Source organism: Eleutherodactylus coqui, chromosome 5 (genome assembly GCF_035609145.1).
Source record: "Eleutherodactylus coqui strain aEleCoq1 chromosome 5, aEleCoq1.hap1, whole genome shotgun sequence".
NCBI classification, from domain to species: domain Eukaryota; kingdom Metazoa; phylum Chordata; class Amphibia; order Anura; family Eleutherodactylidae; genus Eleutherodactylus; species Eleutherodactylus coqui.
The window spans coordinates 93,114,883-93,136,256 of NC_089841.1; the positions used below are offsets into that span (position 1 = coordinate 93,114,883).

The window sequence follows — 21,374 nt, forward strand, 5'->3', positions numbered from 1 at the left end:
TATCGTTGTCTTCCAGCGTCGGATACCAGCTGAGTGCTCCAAGAATACAGCAGCTGAATACAGAAGACAGTGCTCCAGTTGTCTTCTGTATACAGCAGGAGCCTTCATTTATACACTAATAAGCTCTTAAGTAGCTAGTTAGCTACTTAAGAGCTTATGCAATGTGAACGCTCAAAACTGTCACTCAAACTGCCGTTTGAGAGAATTTTGAGTGATCATCTTGCCGTGTAAATGCACACAACGATTATTGCTCAAAAGGTTGCCTTTGAGTGAATTTTGAGCAATAATTGTTGTGTCTAAATGGGCCTTTAATTCCCTCCACCCATAGGTGTACAGATGCCTAAATTCCTTCCCTCTGTAGGTGTGCGGATGCCTGAATTCTGTGTTTGTAGTGTTTGGTGTAGCAGTATCCCCTGTCTGTCTTGTACCTGTATCTCTTGTTGTCCCATCTGACATCTAGGGTTAGACGAACCTCCATAAATATGAGACATGGGGTTGCCCTTATCAGGACACTCACCCCGCTTTCCGTCAGTGACCGCCAAGCTCAATATTTGGTGAGAGAAAGCACTCAGATTCCTGTGTTTGTCCTGTAATGTGTTTCTCACGCTTTGGTTATAAAGACACATTTATATGTTGGTCCTTTAATGATAATTATCACATCACAATGTGCTGTGTTGATAATGTTTGTGCAGGCCAGATGAATAAGTCCTGTACAAACATAACATAATATTTGGTTGGACTGTTAGCGAAGTCAAAATTATAGACAAACATAATCTAACTAAACTAATAACATATTTGTATCGTTCAGGTCCTTTATTGAACACATTGAGTAAACATCCAATCGTACCAGGTGATTCCAAAAGGTTCACTTCTTGTTGCAATTTTATGTGAAAAGGTAGGTGAATATAGTATCAGGTCATATCAGCCATCTGTTAACATGGTATTAGCTGCTATCATGAATACTATAAATTGTCTTGGTTACAAATATCTACCGTTTTATGTGCACAGCTGTCATGCAAATCGGGGACTCAGGTGATTTGTATCAGGTAACTTTGCGATAACTGAAAATAAACAAGCCTTGTTCTTCTAGTCATGTACTCCTACAATTTCTCCAGCTCCCATTTCTTACCAAACTACCCCACAGCTCCTGAGATCATGGTCAGTGTAGTGAAGGGTTTTTATCACACACATACAGCATATTACATATCCCTGAGGAAACATTTGTGCACATTTGTGTACAAACTTGATCATTGAGAGATGGGAAAGAGAGACGGCATGCCTTATAGGAAACGCCCACTGAGCTCTGAACTTGTAGCTCCACAAGTAATAAGCATTGAGTGATGGCAAAGAAAGAGAGCTTCACAGGGAACAACTACTGTGCTCTGAATCTGTAGCTCCACAAGTGATCATGTCCAAGAAAGCCTTAGTATGTCCAAAATAAATATGTTCTGTAATATGGCCTGTGATACTATATTACTTGCCAGTATTTATGTGAACTATGTGAGAAAAACATATTTTTGTGTGTCTTTGTGTAACATTGAGCCCATAGCAGTCAATGGACACTGTATGATGGATCTGCACAATACTGGTCTATAATCAACCTTAGGCTCTGTTGGTCTAATCATTGTCTCAGATTTTAGAGTGTTTTATGTGCTTATGTATTGTATGATATTAGACATGTACAGCTTATTTTCCATCATTCCAGTGTATGGCTGATGTAGTATTTTGCTTCCCTATACTTCTAGCCTTGCTATTTATGACAAAACAGGGAAATAACACCAAGTAAAAGAAGATTAATACTTGTCATTGGTGAATTCTCCATTTTTATGGATTTGATTTTCCAGAGTAAAGTTGAAACTGTAGTTTGATATTTTTTCTCCATAGAAGTATTTCACTCTCAGAGCGTATTCATCTGCCTGCAAATGTTTAATGACATCAGAGAACCAGACGGATAACCCATAGTAGCTGTGAAGACAAAGAATGGCTTTAAAGTACAGTTTATAAATCTTTGAGAAGTAATTGTATACATACACACAGATTCGCTGTACAGATGTAGCAGAACCAAGCTTCTCCTAAGTTAGCATGAAATCACAATGTGTTATCTGTGGTTTCATTTTATTAGAAGTTGTTTGGGCTGTGTTCACACATTTGAGGTATATGGGGCGTAACTATAGTGGATGCAGCTGCACCCGGGCGCAGGACTCCTAGGGGGCCATAAGGCCTCTCTTCTCCATATAGAGAGCCCAGCAGGGGCGTAACTATAGAGGATTCAAGGGATGCGGTTGCACCCGGGCCCAGGAGCCTGAGGGGGCCCATAAGGCCTCTCCTCTCCATATAGGGAGCCCACTACTATGAATAAAGCATTATAGTTGGGGGCCGTGTTACAGGTTTTGCATTGGGGCCCAGAAGCTTCAAGTTACGCTTCTGGAGCCCAGTACTATGAATAAAGCATTATAGTTGGGGGCCCTGTTACAGGGCTTGCATTGGAGGCCAGAAGCTTCAAGTTATGCTTCCTCATGTGCTGTAAATGACAGAAAATCCATGGCATATAATATGTATCTCAGACAGTGCCATTTTGGGATACGGTATATTCAGGAGGTAAGCATCAGCACAGTTGCATACGTTAGGCCTATATGTTTTTTAATGGCACATTCGTATTATGCAGCACTGTATAGAGATTATCATTACTTACATTGGACCCTGTCATTTCCATATAATAGATCTCCATAGCTTCTTTCTGTAGGAAGCAGATTAATTTCTGCAATCCCTATTGAAATAACTGGGTAAGGCCTCCTGCACACGGGCGATTTTGCATCCCTTCTTTTGTGCGCAGAAATACGCTCTCGCAAACTACATACAATAGAATTCATTGATTTCAATGGGTTCATTCACATTGCTCGTTCTTCCGCGTATATTTCCATCTGGCAAAAAAATCCAAGACATGCTCTATTTTTTGGCGGATTCGCATACCAAATGCCCCATAGAAGTCTATGGGGGCGCGTAAATGTGCACAAACATGCATGAAATAGCCACCTGTCAGGGCACTATAAAGTTTGCAGCTAATTGCTGAGAAGACATGTTTTGGATATTGTTTAAGTGAATCTGCTTTTGGAAGCTGCCCCAATCAAGTGGACATGGAATTGCTCATAAATTTCGTGATTTTCACGCCTGAAAAATTTGACAAAATCACGGTTGTGTGTCAAAGCCCTAAATCTCATCCAAACTGCTTGGACTGTACAATTCTGCAAATTTTCTGCAGCCAAAACTGCCGCATTTCCGCTACATGTGAACTTAGGGCAGTCTCAGATGAACGTGTATTTCTTTAGTTATGCGGCCGTGATGACCACAGCCATATAACTGTGCAGATTGGAACTACAGACCTCTTGACCCTCTGGTCTCCACTTACCAGGCTCCAGTGACAATGTGGCATGTGGACATATAACATGATGCCATCAGATAATCACCGGCTGTAGCAGTGACGTGTTGATACCACTGAAGTCACATTGGCTGCAGCAGCCACATATTGTGTCAATACGTCATCAGATGAGTCGCATGAACCGAGAGCGACAGGGGACCAGAGAAGCATCAGGCAGGATTGACAAGGTGAGTCTTACTCCTTGCATTATTTTAGAGCATTGTAACAGAACTATATGGGATCAAAGGTAAAACATACCCAAACGACAGCGTGAGCCACACTATTGTCAGCTTGATTGTGTTTTCTTTGACAGGATAATCAAAGCATTTCATGAACGTTAACCAGATCTGTAAAATAATGTATAGCATTAACAGCGATATAAGTCAAATGATAGAGTGCATCGCAATACAGCATGCTTCAGAAGAACAGATAAGGGTAATTAGGGGGTTTGATAATTACAGGCTTTCATTTTAATTAATTTTCATACAGAATCTGAAATAAAAGTCGTGTAGGAGGGACCGCCATCTAATAGCCTATTAGCAAGATTAAGTATCATCAGGTTATGTTAGACTGTCACTCATTACACAATGCTTCTGTGCATTTACAGAGATAAGTACAAATTAGGGAAAGTTTGGGATGTAAAGTCTGGAAATGTCCAGGCATGAGCTGGACAGGCAGGTGTGAAAATGCAGGCAACACGCGGCTACAAAGGGGTGGCTGTTCCCCCAGAGCCATCTGGTTCCAGATCTCCCCACAATAAGGCACATGTAATAAGGTGGTCGAAGGAATTGAACTGAGGGCCTCCTGCGCTCCAGTCGATAGCTCTCCCTGCTGAGCTATTCAGCCTGTGGACAGTTCCCTTACATGACTCTCAGCCTTTTCCATGATTCCAGTTATCTAGCCCCTGCCTCCTGGTATTGACCCCACTTCTGCTCCCGATTGGGCTCATTATAAAAGCCTGACCCTCCCACTGCGTCAGCGCATGATTATTTTGCTCCACAGTATGGATTGATCCACTTCTGCCTGCTCCTCTGCTATTGCTACAAGACCTTCTGATGCTGACTTCTGGCTTCCCTTCTGACTATATTACCTGCCGCATCCATCTGTATTGTGACCCAAGACTTCACAATAATGACTCCTGGCTATCCTGACTACTTTCTAGTGATCTGCACAGCTACTACACCTGCGGCTCCTATCCAGCGCCGGTAAGACGCTACAGTCGCACTGGTAGAGTCCACACCTGGCCTTTAGCCTTTCACCCTGGAACTCAGAAAGCCTGGGGGAGTGAGCTTATTGCACAACCGGAACTCCCTCGCCTTGCCTCCAAGCCCAGTTGTATTAAAGGCACAGTGTAATATTACCAATGTACAACAGGCAAAATCCTATATTCCTTAGTGGACATGTTCATTTTGGAACTGTAAAGCTATATTCACATATGCATCAGAGCCCCCCATGCTAATCTGGCACAAAATCATAGACGAAATAGAGCAGTATGCTGCACTATTTCATCCGGGAAAATTTCGGTCAGCATGCCTGAAGCTCGATGAACCCTATTATAGTCAAAGGGGTTGACTTGGCTCTGTTCAGATCTGGCATGTCCTGGATCCAGTGGTTCCAGTATGTTTGTTGTTTGGCTGTGAGGATGGAGCTGAACAACATATATGACACCGGAGTCTGAGCAGAAGTGTGAATATGCTCAAAGTGACTGTAATAAGTAGACCAAAATGTTCACATCATGGGAGGGGAATCTGCAGCTGGAGGGCAAGCTATGGAGGAAGGCATGTTATGCAATAGGGGACCCAAGAGCCACTCTGCCAGAAAGGAGGACAGCAATACGGCAGGGGATCAATTGTACGCCAAAGCTCCTGGGAATCAAAGCAAAATCCCAAACAATACTCACAACTATTAGACATGTACAAGTGAAAGGATATCTGTGGACAGATGTTTTATGGATACAGATAGACAAAACGTCGTTTTACATGTGCATGTAAATTGCATATAAGGGAGATAGTACAGTACCTTTACAGCGCCACCTATTGGAAGGCAGCATTCCTGCAAGTCACTGTCAGATTCTTTATACAAGCTTTATATAACAATGATTGGGAATTGAAAACCAAGCCAGAATCCATACACAGACAGGGGTTTTGCCCCTCATCCATGTGCAGTAGGTTTCTTGCTTAGCTACTGACATAGGTCTGACATTGACTTGCAGGAATGCTGCCTTCCAATAGGTGGCACTGCAGAGGTATTGTTCCATCTTCCTATATGCATATTTCCCAAAGGAGCATAGATGGCCTTATGAGTCTCCTCACACACCTTCTAGGTGTTCTCCTTAAGGAGAAACGATATCCTTCCCGACTAATGTAAATTGCCTGTAACCATCGGCGATTCACAATAGAGCAGGTTGATCAACGCTCATTTAAAACATAAATATGCTGCAATAATCAAGGTGTTTTTGTAGAAATAATCATTTGCTAGTTCCTTTCTCCCGTACACTTTCTGCATCCACTGATTCAACATTTGGTAGGTTATTCTTCCCACAAATAATGATTATTATTACTATTAGACAAAGGGGTGTGGCTAGTAGAGGTTGGTGGGGTATGTGCCCTGGTTGTGAGGAAGGGGCACCAAACTCAATATTTGCCGCAAGATTAGACATACAATACCAGAAGGTAGCTTCTTGAGGACACCTAAATTGGTCTTGTAAGTGGTCATTACTGAGTACAGAACAAGCCAGCAATTGGGCCAGCAATGATGTAGCTGAGCAAATGTTCATCTCATGAATCCGTCCATGTGATATAAACCCACAGCTGGTACCCTCATCTGCTATTGCCCTGTCCCGCCACACACATTCCTGTTTTATATGCCGCTTGACGTGATGACGACAATGGTATGGTATTATCACACAGGTCCCATGTACTTTGATCACATTTCCTATGCGCCAACTATGGCGCTATCTTACATCACTGATTTGCCTGCAGCTCTGATTGTTTTCTGAAGACGCTTGCATTACATATTCATAGATAATATGCAGACTGGCACAATGCACTTATACTTAGATTGCCATCTGCTTAATATTTTAAAGGATGAATGCACTGGAATTAATGCAACTTGCACTTCTGGTAGCTAATATTAGCTAATGCTGGGTTGGCTTTTTAAGATTGCGGGCAGCTTTTATCTCAGTAGGATAGACCGCCCTAGTCAAATGGAAGAAAAGGATTTGTGGATGATATCATACAAGATAACATTGTGGCTATCTGGGTAATCACAGATTAAGCAGACATTTGATGTTGTAAATCGGAGGGATTTTGATACTAGTAGATCTGTATCATTGGTTACATGTTGGTCTGAGCGCAGAATAGGATTAGACGTTTAGATCAGGATTATACAAGAAACTGGGTATTGCTTTTTTAGTGTTTCTACAAACTCACAGAACTGGGGAAAGACGGGGTTGCTTCGGGATATTGTAATCACTTTTTAAATCACATTCAAATGGTTAAATTGGGGCTTTTATTGTATTTTACATACTAAAGATAAACTTGAACTTTACTCTACAAATACGTATAATCCAATAGCTATAGGTTTATAGGTCTTGTCATGTCAAGATAGGGAAATAGCCAAGCAAAAGGGTGCATATTGGGTGCATGCATGCTGTTCAGACATTTGTCTGCTGTTATCTATGTTTGGTCTAAGTCCTGTCTTATGATCGTATGCCTAAATCCAGTTCTGTCTGTTTCCCCTGTCTGTTGGTGGTAGGATGCCTAAAGGTATATGTCCTTTTTGTTCTGTCTCTTCTAGCTGTATTCTTTTGCATGTTATGTGCCTTTGCCTAGCTCTGTTGGCATTACCAATTGCTACGTTTCCTTCTTTTAGGGAAGGCTAGGTCTACTAGGTACGAGACACAGAACAATCCCTATCGAACCCATCAACCTACTACCATGTTTCCCTGAAAATAAGCCCCTGTCTTATATAAATTTTTGCCCCAAAAGAGGCACTAGATCTTATTTTCAGGGAATGTCCTATTTTACTTACCTAACAGGCTTGGTCCACAACACTCACGATGCTCTCCAGAGGTCTGTGCCGTTCTTCAGTCCTAACATACAACATCTGTTACATGTGCTGCTGAGACATGTTGTACTACTGTGCTTCCAGCAGCACAGCACTCTCAGGGTTAATTGATTGAGCTGGCTGGGTGTGGTACTTCCTGCTAGCCAATCTCCTGGGTCTGTGCTCACATATAAACCCAGCTCCTGGTCAGTCTGTGTCTAGTGTTCAGGGTGAGCAGCCATGAATCCTTGTCTGTTGCAAGCTTGCTGTGTGATCTGTGTCTTGCTGGTTCATGTCTGTTTGTTTGTTTATATTCTGTCAGTTTTGTGTTAGCCTGCTGTATGACCTGCGATCTGTGTCCTCTCCTGTTGCAGCGTGCTGTGTGAACTGTGTCTGGTTCTACTGGACTCCTGGTTAGTGTAGGGACTAGCGGTATAACCAGGAGCCGTGAAGTGGCCTGCTAGCTTTCATGTTTTGTACAAAATATCAACTAATACCTGGTATTTATATTCAGCTTATCATCTGTTACTAGTGTTTGCATTTTGGCTGCTGTATGCTGTGTATTCTGGCTCTGTGTGTCCTGTTGTTCAGTCCCTGTCATGTGGCATGTGAATGCATCCCGTTCTGGTGCGTGGCTGCTAGGATCAACTAGGGCCCAGATCCGAAGACCGCTGGGCTGCCTTTATTGGGACAATGTCCCCGCTTTGGTAGGGCCAGGTCAACCTCCCTATAGCCAGGGCCAGTTGCCTGAAACCCGTGTGCGTACCCAGTCCTTTTTGGTCGCGATTGTGTGGGCCCCGTGCTTAGTTTGCCCACATGATCGTAACATAATGCACCCCCTTTTGTAAGTGACATCAGCCGGATAAGAGATTGCAATGAAAGTAATAAGGTTCTTAGCAGGTTCTAGGCAATTGACTATTTGTATTATTTCACTTACACCATAGAGTTCAGTACGAACCCTTACAAAGCCTCTTCTGTACCAAGTGCCTGTGTCTGTTTCAATTTCAATAAGTTCATCTATTTGTTTTGGAGTCTTGATTCTATGGACCTGCAAAAAAAAATCAACATGTCCAATCAGTACTCTATTTACAGGTTTTATTTCATGCATTTTATATATTCTGTCTTGTAAAGCTGAACATCCTATTGCATTCCTCATGCACATAGCTGTATTACCGATATATAACAGCCGTGGCACTGCTGTGTGTAAAGAGTGTAGATCTTACATGTATATTTTGCAGCCAGATGATTGTGGCTTACACTACTGTAACATGGTTGGGAGGCTAGGCAAGCTCAATTATGTTCCATTTTTTCATCCCACACTCAGGGATGGAGAGACGTTAAGAACTTGCTGTAAGTTAAAGGGGTTGTCCCGCGAAAGCAAGTGGGGTTATACACTTCTGTATGGCCATATTAATGCACTTTGTAATATACATCGTGCATTAAATATTGGCCATACAGAAGTTATACACTTACCCCCTCCGGTGTTGGCGTCCCCATCTCCATGGCGCCAACCGAAGCCTTCTTCTGCCTGGATTAGACGCGCTTGCGCTGAAGGGGCCGCTCCGGCGTGCTCGCGCCGCACAAGTCTTCTGCGCATGCGCAGAAGACCTCTGCGGCGCGAGCACGCCGGAGCCGGACAGAAGAGGGCAGACAGCGCAAGCGCGTCTAATCCAGGCAGAAGAAGGCTTCGGTCGGGGCCATGGAGACGGGGACGCCAACACCGGAGGGGGTAAGTGTATAACTTCTGTATGGCCAATATTTAATGCACGATGTATATTACAAAGTGCATTAATATGGCCATACAGAAGTGCTGAACCCCACTTGCTTTCGCAGGGCAACCCCTTTAAGTCTTCTGTATTTTTCTCTATTATACTGTATAACTGCTTGTCTTTTGTCATTTTATTTCAGATTCTTTTTATCTTTGTTAGCACTGCAAATTTTTGTATTAACCCTTTCCAATCCAATGTCGGGCCTGCCCCGACATCATCATTTCCCTCCACAGCTCCGATGTCGAGGCAGGACCGACACTGCAGTGCAGGAGTGCATCTGCACCCAATCATCAGACACATCGGGTACAGATAGATTCCTGCACTGATGCTCATCAAGCACCACCGAGAAGAAGGCAGAAAGGGTTTTTAACCCTTTCTGCCTTCTCCTTTACACATTACATAGCGCTCAATTAGTGCTATATAATGCAGGAGATTCTGCCCGGCGATCATGTTACCGCCGGGGTTACCTGACCCCCCAGCGGTCACATGAACACCAAGCGGGGAGCCTACACCGTGGGGGGACCTGTTTACCTGTCCGGCGTCTTCCGCATTCTCCCTTCTGCCTCCCGACCCGGCGATCATGTGACTGCTGGGTGCCACCTGACCCCAGCGGTCACATGATCGCCGATACGGGAGGCAGAAGGGAGAATGCGGAAGACGCCAGACAGGTAAGCAGGGCCCTCTCCTTGGTGCAGTGAGCACCTACACCCTCCTGAATCCTGTCAGTTCAGGAGGGTGCAGGGAAAATGTATTTTTTCTCATCCATTCTCCCCAGCTCCAATTTATTTGGAGCTAGGGAGAATAGATGAGGAAAAATAAATGGATTGGAAAGGGTTAAATCTTAAAACTTTAATAAGCTTAGTCCTCGTGACTCAGAACCTATAGCCTTTGATACTGTTAACCCTATGACTACTTGAGTGTGCATGTGTATGTTTGCAAGTCTTCTTGCTTTACCACACCTGGTGACAGTGAGTATTTTTGGGTGTAAGGAATGTATTTAGATGTGATCTGTGCTCAGTTTTGCAACAGAAGTTGAGTTCAAATTGAATGAGTGAGATAGATCAACCACTTGCAGTTGAACCCATATCACATTTTGGGGAAGTGAATATAAATGACATTATATGTACCCGAAATTGGTTCCTATAAAAACTGTAACTCGTCCCGCAAAATAAAAGGTGTCATACAGCTACATTAATAAAAAAAAAAGTTAAGATCACTGGAGCACAAAAGAGGATACAATTCACTGGCTCTTAAGGCTAAAATGAGTTATGTCACTTAAGGCAACTAAGTTCTTCGTCAAATTACATGAGGCATAAATTTAAAATCTACAATAAAAAAGTGACTTTTTCGGGGAGGGTTTTTCCAATTTAACATGACTGTTGGAGGGATTAAAAACACAGCATGTGCTACTTTGTCTAGTTTTGGGAAAAATACACCCATTATAGTCTATTGAAAGTGATTAAAATATGGATGCATCTGTATTTGTCCAGTAGAAAATAAAACCAATGACAACAAATACAGATCAAATACTAATGAAATACAGATGACATGACATGTATCACGAACATGTTACAATACTCTTGTGTGAAACTGGCCTTAGAGTAGTCAGAAAAATCTTGATAGTTTATGCTTTATGGCTCATTAATACAAGTTTTTATTTGTAGCATACTTTAGGGAAAACAGAAAATTGCTTATGCTAATATGTAATGCCATCTTCATGTCTGCTTCCATGTTTAAGTAGCAGGTGACCATTTTTGTGGATCTTAGGAATATATATATCCATAAGATCCACAAAAAAATCTATCTATCTATCTATCTATCTATCTATCTATCTATCTATCTATCTATCTATCTATATATATATATATATAAAGGTGAAAGCCCTCATTGACTGACTGACTGACTGAAAGAATGACTTGCCACTAATTATCTAACTTCCCGGTGTCCTATAAAGATGAAATTTGGCAGGAGCATTCTTTAGATCCTAAATAAGAAAAGTAAAGAGGTCGCAACATGATTATTTAATGCTAAGTGCAAAAGTATTGGCACCGCTGTGTCATTTACCTAATCTAATTCTCTAACTTCCCAGTGTTGTACAAACATGAAATTTGGCATGACCAGTCTTTACGTCCTAAATAGGAAAAGTTAAGGGGCCACAACTTGATTATTGAATACTAATTGCAAAAGTAAGTGGAAGCCTATATTATGTAACTTCCCGGTGTCATAGAAGCATGAAATTTGGCACAAACATTCCTTAGGCCCTAAATACAAAAAGTAAAGAGGTCGCAACTCGATTATTCAATGCTAATTGCAAAAGTGAGTTCACCCCTATGTAATGTAACTTCCCGGTGTCGTACAAGCGTGAAATTAGGCATGAGCATTCTTTAGGTCCTAAATAGGAAAAGTAAAGGGTTCACAACATGATTATTCAATGCTAATTGCAAAAGTAAGTGCACTCCTATGTAATGTAGCTTTCCGGTGTTGTGCAAGCACAAAATTTGGCACAAGCATTCTTTAGGTCCTAACTGAGGAGAGTGGGAGGGGTGGCACATTCTGCAGAGGGACATCAGTAAATGCAGCCTGAGGAGAATCTAATGCTCCTCTATGTGTATACATATATTATTCCTTGGTTCCTCTAAAGTAACCTTGACCTCATAAAATTTTCTGTGCGAATATAACGTGAACACCTGTATCAAATTAACCCAGGTGAAGCCGGGTATATCAGTTAGTGTATAAATATATACATATATATATATATCACACACACACATATTAGTATATATACATACATTTCATTGGTGGGAAATAAATATTTCTTGACACTCACCGTAAATACTTTTTCCGGTTGTCCGCGAGCTCTCATATTTGTGTCATGAATTTGTTTCAAGATCATCCAGGCTTCATCATGTTTGCCAGTCTATTGCAATGAAATAATAGTGTACATAGTGTTAAAAGAATAATTTAATGCAGATTGTGTTTTAAAGAAGCCCATCTATTGTCAAAACACTTAATTAGAACAATAAGTTATTTCTATAAAGAGGTTGTCCTTTTTAATATGCCCTAATAAGAAATATGAATGTTATAGATAGTGGATCCCCCAATCTATTGGCCGGTGAGAAGTCATGTATGTTACACCAAGTTTCCCCTGTGTTACATTAGTTGTCCCATCAGTTGTACTGAGATTGTATCTCTCATACATACAGTGATCAGCTGTTAAATCCCCAGCTGCTGCAGTCCTGCTGCTCCAGTGGGCTTTGATGGTCTTTGCTTACTTGACTGCAGCGAATATGTGCCCATATACCCAAGTGACCACTGCAGCCAAACACTCACCTCAGTGGTGTACAACACAAGACTGCTAAAGTAAGCAAAGGCTGGCGGGGGCCATTGGTGTGTCGGTTTTGGAGTGGTGAGAGATTTAACTGGTGGATATTGGTTATTTTAGTATTTTATGCTGTTTCATACCACTGGCCATTTTTTATGACCTCAGAAAATGTAATTGGTATGACAACAGATAGAGCAACAATGAATTGTGTCTATAGGCATAAGATACATATTGAACAAAAATAACTCAGTGTACACCTATCTTTGCTCCGCCTATACCATAAGATTGGTTTTCTTAGGAAAGAAAGGATAAGTATTGTGCTACTACTTTAGCTCTTATTTCAGTTCTCACCTCTAAAAGGAATCGTGGACTTTCTGGCATAAATGTGAGAGCCACGACTGCAGAGACACAAGGTAGTGCACATACAATGACGAAAACTCTCCAGCTGTGGAATTGGTAGGCTGATCCCATACTGAAACTCCATCCTGAAAAATAAAGAACATTCTTACATTCAGCAAGATTATTGTTCTTTGCCTCGCCCTGCCTACTACGCTTCTCTATTATCAGAACTCTGATCTTGAATCAGATCATAAATGACCCATTTCTGGCTCAACCAACCTGAATAGGAATAGGACTGAGATGGGGGAATGACAAGTAAGAGCTCATCCGACGAATGGAAATTATTTCATATTAGTTTAGAAAATGCATGCATCTCTATAGGAGCCTTTGGCATTTCCATATGTATGCAAGTATAACTGGTGGGGCAAGGTGCTTCAGCACTTCAAGTGGTATACTAGGCATTTACTATTGATTATCTGTGCCTAGGATAGGTGATCAATAGTAGATTGGTGGGAGTCTGCCACTCGGGACCAGAAGTGCAATAGATGGTTTCACTCTCATTGAAACATCAATGGAAGCGATGCCTTTCATTACGCTTCTGGCTCTGACTGCAATGAGTTGCTAGAAGTGTAATGGAAGGCATTACCCCCTTTGATTTCAATGAGAGTGAAGTCATCTATTACACCTCCGTCCTGACCACTGACAAGGACATCCGGCTATACTGACAGTGAGCCGGAGGATCACCAGATCAGTGGGGAACCTCAGCAGTGGACCCCCGCCAATTAAATGTTGCTGACCTATCCTGAGTAAATGCCCTAAATACCCCTTTAAAGTCTGTAGTAACAGTAGTAGTAACAATATAATGTAACTCTCAGATTCCTCATGTGCATGTTCTGTTGCCTTAATTGCTCTAACTAATTCCCACCAAATCAGAACATATAAACTTAAATAGAGTGTTTAATGAGAAAATGGCATCTACAGAAGTATCAAAGTTTAACTATAGGCCCAATGGCCACGGACGGATTATCGCTGCAGAATTTACGGCCAGATGCCCGTCGCGAATTCTGCACCAAATGTCCATCCATACACATGCCATGTTAAAAGACTTCCCTACCCATGAGGGGGAAATCAACTGCGATTTTTCACTTGTGGGGAGGAATCGCAGCATATTCTATTTTGTGCAGAAAAAATCGCATGGACTGCTTCCATTGCAGTCAATGGAAGCTGTCCGTCCCGTGGCGAGCTGCCGCGGATCTGCGTCATTGCTTGCGCGATGGCAGTGTTATGCCCTGAACTGCGCATGCATGCAGACGCGCTAGCCGAGACACTCACCGCTGATCCTGACTGGTGAGTATAGTGTTTGCCTCCGAATCCCCCAGCAAATACCCCCCATAGGACATGCAAGGAAAATGCTTTTCCATGCCCACGAGCGGATATCAACTGCGATTTTCCGCTTGTGGGGAAACATCACAGTGTGTCCCATTCTAGTACAAGTCTCGCACAGACGGGTTCCATTGCAGTCAATGGAAGCCATCCGTCCCGCTGCGATTCGTGGCGTATCCATGTTATCGCCGGCACAACTTTCTGCACTGTGCATGGGCGGCGGCGTGCCAGACGGCACATCCACAGAGCAGAGAGAGAAGACAAGTCAGGTACGCGGGGATCAATGCCGAGGCACAGGGTCTGTTTCTGCTGCGAAATTTCACAGTTGGAATCCGACCCGGTCGTGGGCATGAGGCCTTACGCAATAACAGTCAAGTTAAACTCCGCTAAAGCTGTAGCTAGGATTTTATTATGAATTTAAGATATAATTTTTACAATTTTCTTGATGTTATTTTAATATACATATGAATAGGAAAAAGTCTTGAAATAACCACTAGGACAGACACTGACTCCTGTTTTTCTGTGGTTCACTTTTTATTTAATTACAGCTGTATTGTACAGACAATACTGTGTATCCATCTTAACTGCCAGTTCTTGGGGGAGGTGGGGCTGTTCTTCATCTTTTTTTCCTGAAGACTATATATCTATTGATACTTATCTATCCATTAAAGTAAACCAGATACCAGGTCCATGCACCGGCCTCTCCCCGTCACATCTCCACATCATCTAGAGCAGTGTTCCCCAACTCCAGTCCTCAGGGACCCCCAACAGGTCATGTTTTCAGGATTTCCTCAGTATTGCACAGTGATGTAATCATTGTCAGTGCCTCAGTCATTGCCACAGGTGTTCTCTCTACTGGATATCCTCAAAGAATGACCTATTGAGGGGGTTGTGACAACGGGAGTTTTGGAAACACTGATCTAGATTCACGGCGCTCTCTTTAGAAACTAACATGGAGATGATGTGGGCAGGTACAAGCTGGCGCAGTGCCACCCCCGTGGCTCTGGGCTCCGCCTAGCGGCATCTCCAAAGTATGCTTATTCTGAAATGCTGCAGCATACATACAGTACATACCTGTCCCGAGTTCATGCTGTATGTCGTATAGGTTGCATGACCTAGTGACAGGTTCCCTTTAACTCCCATTTACTTCAACAACCATAAAGCACTCTATATACAAAAAATATGTGTGTGCCTCCAATATGCCAGCCACTGAGATTTTTTTTTACTGAAAGTAACAGTTTTTTTAAAGTAAAGCTACATTTAAAAACACAACAATTCTCTTCGGTATACTTACTTTTTACTTTAACCCCTTCCTGACAGCCATATGGCTATACACATACGAACTACATATGCCCCATGCAATTAGGACATATACAGACATCCATAACATATGCTGCGTATGCAGTAGGCTTGGGAGCCGAGCCTGCTCAATAAACAGCAGGTATAGGCTGTCCTTGACACTCGACTGCAACAGCCACAATCCAACATAACACAGATCATGGCTGTGACATGACAGCGGCATTTAAATGTTCTGATCAATTGGCACTTAAATGTACCGAACGGCCCTGCAACGATAAGATTGCGGTGGTGCCGTTTGGGTGTCATGGCATCCTTGGGCCTTCTGATGTCCCCCAGGGATGCCATGATACCTTGCCTATTAACATGTGTCTGTGACACATCTTTAATAGGAACCCTTTTAAAATATAGTTTAATTTAATACCATAGTAATTGCATTATATTGTATAAATAAACAAATGATCACAAGTAAAAGCCGCCAATGAAGACAAATAATAAAAGATGTAAAATAAGCAAAATAATGACTTTCTAGTTATCACAAAAAAACAATTTAAAATTCAAAGTTTAAAAAAAATCCACCTTTTCCCAGCTGTTGCATAAAATACATAGAAAAAAATTTGGTACAGCATCCGTTTATTAAAATATCACATTATTAATCGTGCACAGTGAACACAGAGCTAGAATAGCGCTTTCTTTTGTTCACCCATCTCCAAGAAAAATTAAATAAAAAGTGACCAAACCGTAATATGTACCTAAAAATGGTACCAATAAAGACTACAGGTCACCCCGCAAAAAACAAGCCCTCATGCAGCCTTAGGGCTCTTTCACATAAGCGTAGTAATTTTCGGTCAGCTGTGTCACGGCCACAGCGCGATGGAAAATCGCGTGAACAGGCGCACATATCTGCTGTTTGTCCGCCCGTTCAGACGGCCCGGGTTTGGAGCATATACACAGAGTCCGAATTGCCTTCGCTAAACTGCCTCCCCCTTTCCGCCCCCTCGCTGGCTCTCGCCAAGGTAAGAGGGCGGGAGCTAGTATGCTAAGCTTCCAACCCCTCCCTGCCCCTTGTCGGCTGCCAGCAATGGGATAGGGCGGGATGGGGCAGGAGCTGATCAACTAGCTCCCGCCACCTCCCATTGCAAACAGTTGACAAGGGGCAGAGGGAAGGGGGTGGGAGTTTATCAGACACACTGCTAAACTCCCTCCCACCTCCCTTCTCCGGCAGTTTCCATAAGTTCCCATAGGAGTCTATAGGAGCCGCCGCCGTATTCTGGCCAAAAGATAGTTCCTGAACTATCTTTCCTGGGCAATATAAAAGCACCCATCTGAAGTGCGCTCATATGTGCTATCTTGGCCATCCGGCACCTTTACGCCGCGAGAATACGCCCATCTGAACTGATGCATTGTAAACCAATGCATCAGATGGGGAGCGTGTATAGGCCGGGTGTAAAAGCGCGGCCAATATATGCTCGTGTGAATAAAGCCTTATCGAGAAATAAATGAAAAAAGTTATGAGGGTCAAAATATGGCAACAATGGTACTTAAAAACACTATATACATTTGATTTCACTGTTATTGTACTGACCCACAGAATAAGGAGAACATGACATTTTTACTACACTTTGAACACCACCACCCATTGTTGTCCAATAGGATGCTTTCAAATGATGATATAACACATGGACAAAAGTATTTGTACATACAGTACATGTTTTTATGAAATTGCTAACTTCTTCTATTTTATCCTTTAGCTATAGTATTACTCACTTTGTAAACTTATCACAAAAGTCTTTCCACCGTCGGGTTTTTAACATTCCCTCTCAGTCCATTCTATTTATTATCCTGTGTCCTTCAGTGACATGTCAGTGATACCTGCTGAGCACTGCTAGCAGAGTACCCTGCCTATTCTCCATCCAGACAGTACACCATCTATCACTAAATCCACTGTGCAGCTTTATCTCCGCCACCCTTTTGCTCACAATAAGTGCAATGAATGTAGATTTCTACTTGGCTATAATCACAGCATAATGCAGAAACCGGCCTTGATAAAATGATTAATGAGCTGCGGCTGAGTCACTTTTTCCATCCAAATATTGAAGCTGCAGTGAATGTGTTTCAGCCCTTTGTGTTACGTGTTTATCTTATCTGCTACAGTCATGGATCCAACCATTTAATTACTTTTTCCCCTACACTTGTAAAGGGATTTTTCTTCTATGGTTTACCAACTTGCTCCAGATATTTAATATAATACATCTTTGGGATATAACCAGTGAGGGTTCTCATTGAGCACAGGATTAAATAGGCTTAATAACAATATTCTGTATCTTCTTGATATGCTTCTTTTTTCTTCTATTTTATATTTACTACAATAGCGTTCTTTTACTCTGTCATCCAAAGAATCAATAAGATGCCTGAATATTACTGGAAAATGCAAATTCCAAGTTTATCAACTCCCTAAAATTTCTGCAGATATTATTTTAAAGTCCTCTAAAGTAGTGTGGCGATTATCGGGCCAGCCGGGGAAAATTATTCTAGCGACTTATTTCATACAGAACATGTACATATCCATTTTTACTTGCATTGTTTTACAAATAGGGGATGATAAGTACCTTTGCAGCACCTCCTACTGGACAGTAGATTCCCTATTAGGCGTTTTTGTGTGTACAATACGCTGAGATAGAACCCATTAATAGGTTCATTCACATTTCGGTCGCGCAAATAAAAACGCCACATGCTCTACTTTTCTGTGCATTTGAGCACCAAAGTTACCCATAGAAGTCAACGGGGAGGGGTACAAATGCTGGAAAAAGGACACATCTGCAATTAGTCATTTCGAGCACTCTGTGTTGTTTGCCTTAAACAAATGAACATGTCCTGCAAGTGGAAAAAGTACTGTAAAGTATGCCGATACGCGCAGAAAAAAAACATTCTTCGTTCCGCAAAAATGCAGTGCTGAGGCGTGCACAAATGTGCATACGCTCATGTGAAGGAGTCCTTAGTCAGTGTCAGACCTTTCAACAAGTCTTTCAACATGACCGCTTTGGCTTATAATCTTGGTGAGGTCATCCCCTATTTGCATATCTTTTTTCCAGGGATCACTGCATGCTTTTTACGACTTTCTGGGGAAAATCTACTACGCCTGGCATTTCAGACGGTGCGCCTAATACCCAAAAAGGTGCAGGATGGCAATTTCTGGCCTAAATGATGCATAGATTTGTCACTCTGGGGTGGCCACGTCCCCTCCCAATAAGCCCCACCCACTTTTAGGGAAAGTGTCAGGACCAGCGCAAAAGTTGCTAATTTTTCCACGAATAGTGGCCTGTGCAAATAATTTGTGACTTTTTTAATTCCAGAAACTGCAGTAAATTGGTTTATAAATGCACCCCTCTATGCCAACCTCTAAGACAAATGGTAGCACACCCTGGGTTGGATTGATGTGGTGCAGGTCAGGGGGTCACACAGTCAGATTACACAAAATGCAAAAAAAACGGATTGCACACACTAGAGAAATGATGCAGAAAAAATCTTGAGGATTTATCGGGAAGGCTCTAGATGCATACAACTGAGGGTGAGGCAATAAATTCTCAAGGTGTTTCTGTGTAATTTCTCGATTGTCTACAATCTGTTTTTTTGCAGAAACAAGATAGATCATCAAGAAAATCATCACAGAATTTTCTGTGAGCGAATCCACACATGACTTTGTTTTACATTTTCACAGTGGATTTCACATATTGCAATGAATGAAATACACATTGAAAATCTGCTGCTTTTCCATAGCAGATAGAGTATGTTGCAAATTTAAAAATCCACAGCATGCAAAGTATCCATTGCAGGTCTTTTTCACGTAGTAACAAAAATGTGTAAAAAAAAAAAAAAACAGCGCTCCAGGCGACAGATCATAGATATACAAATAATGACTTACTTTACAGGGGGTCTTTCAACAACCCCCCCCCCCTCCCGATCCTGGTAGGTGGTATAATGCAGTTATGGTCCCACCTGTAGTACAAGTATCCACAAGTAGTTTAATAGAACAATAATAGAGGCTAAAAAGCAAGATGCATTACATGCAAAAGTAAAGAAAAAAATGATGCATAAATATACTGATACAGGAGTTGGCAGAGTAATGCATCTGGCTTTTAGCCTCTATTTTTGGGACCACCACTGCTTTATACTGCCTACCAGGATCAGTGGTGGGGGGGGGGGAGCCGGCGAGGGGGAGGGAAGTGGAAGGCTCAACGGCATGGCAGCCTCAGCGTATATGCGCCAGGGCCCATGCCATGTGAATGGGTGCACAAACATTAGATTTGTGCACCCATTCACGAGCTTTTACACCCCAGACGGTAGCGTATATCGGCTGGCCGTGAAAACGGCGGCCGATATACGCTTGTGCAAATGAAGCCATAGTGTGTACATTATTTCAGCTTTTAATGAGGCTCATCCTCACTTACAACTTGAAGCTGTGTAAATTCCAGATGAACTCCGGTGGGAGTCCTGAACCCTCTTCCTCTCTTTCACAGCAGGTTGCATGTTTATAACCAGTCATCAAGGCCTTTTGGGTCCTGGCTTTTAGTTTTCAGCTTCCCCCGAAGCCATCAGGGACTTTGGCCTTTAGCTGCTTGCGCTGCTTCCCAGCATGCGGTCAGCACTGTCCAGGCAGTTCTACATTAATAACATCTGTTGCCATCACAGTTTTCTGCTTATGGGTCACTGCTCTGTCCCTCAGTGATGCAATTCCTCAGGCTTTATATGCCGCCTCCCTGCACTTAATACTTTCTGGAGCCTTTGGGCTTGTTTCCAAGGGGAAAGGCGGGACCTCCCTCCCTCACACACCAGTCAAGCCAATGGGCTTCTCTCCACAGCGCTGAAACACTAGTCACGCCAGCATTGCATTATGAAGAGGGTAGGACGTCCCCCTAACATGGTGCTTTTGTAATTTCCTGCTCTCTGCTGCAGCACTGGTGCTCTGAAGTGCCTCTGCAACCTTCTCCCCACCCTGGCTGTGGCAGTGAGCTGGCAGTAGAGTATTCCACACAGCAAAATTTTGGCGGACAGCCTCTTTAGTCTGGTCGTACACCTATTTTCTGGCGCATGGTCGGCTAGACTCTTCTCGACTACAAGATTTCCTGCAGGGGTGCAAAGCCTATTCACATAGCGGCAGAGCTGCTCACCTGTAAGAGGGGGCAACCCTCTTACAACACAATCTGGGAATGCCTTGCACAAAATTCTAACCCCTGAAGAGCATTACAAGTTGAGAATTCCAGAATTAACTAGATTTATTCCCTGGTTTAGTCCTAGGCAAATCCAATAGTGACATAATGGGCCTATGGTGTTTCGAGACTGGACCATGATAACACTACTAATTCAAATTTACATTCTTAAAAAAGGCACCTATATGGCATTCTATAAGGTTGTAGGCTGACTACCTAAATAGTGTCTGATATGCCATTAGGTTTATCATTATAATAATAACTAAAGTCAATTTGATCTTTTGGAATTTGACAGACATTGTTGGGTAAAGTCTTTGGCAATACTTGGAAGGTTGTTCATGCCCAAAGACACTAATAAAAGCCCAAGTAATAGATTAGGGCAGAAGGCCATCCTAGATCAGTTGGCGATTTGTCATTTACAAGTATGGTGCTATTGACCTGAACAACAATGTATGCCGAAAACAGCCATCCATGGTCTATGGTTCACCTTAGGCCACTGCACTTACCAAACCCTTACCCACGACAGAATCATAGCAAAATTCCAATTATGTGCCTTTTTCTGGAAATCACTGGTGTTTAAATACAATATAAAGAAA

At 42.5% G+C, this 21,374-nt stretch overlaps 1 protein-coding gene across 1 annotated transcript in view; it reads right to left on the reverse strand.

The window, feature by feature from the left end:
- SV2C (synaptic vesicle glycoprotein 2C) overlaps positions 1-21,374 on the reverse strand; it is a 143,563-nt gene that overhangs the window by 12,136 nt on the left and 110,053 nt on the right. Inside the window, exons 4-8 of the mRNA XM_066601887.1 lie at positions 12,905-13,038; positions 12,059-12,148; positions 8,400-8,510; positions 3,674-3,762; positions 1,801-1,965 (exon numbers count right to left, since the gene is read on the reverse strand). Coding sequence (XP_066457984.1) covers positions 1,801-1,965; positions 3,674-3,762; positions 8,400-8,510; positions 12,059-12,148; positions 12,905-13,038 — 589 coding nt within the window. The remainder of the gene's footprint in view (positions 1-1,800; positions 1,966-3,673; positions 3,763-8,399; positions 8,511-12,058; positions 12,149-12,904; positions 13,039-21,374) is intronic.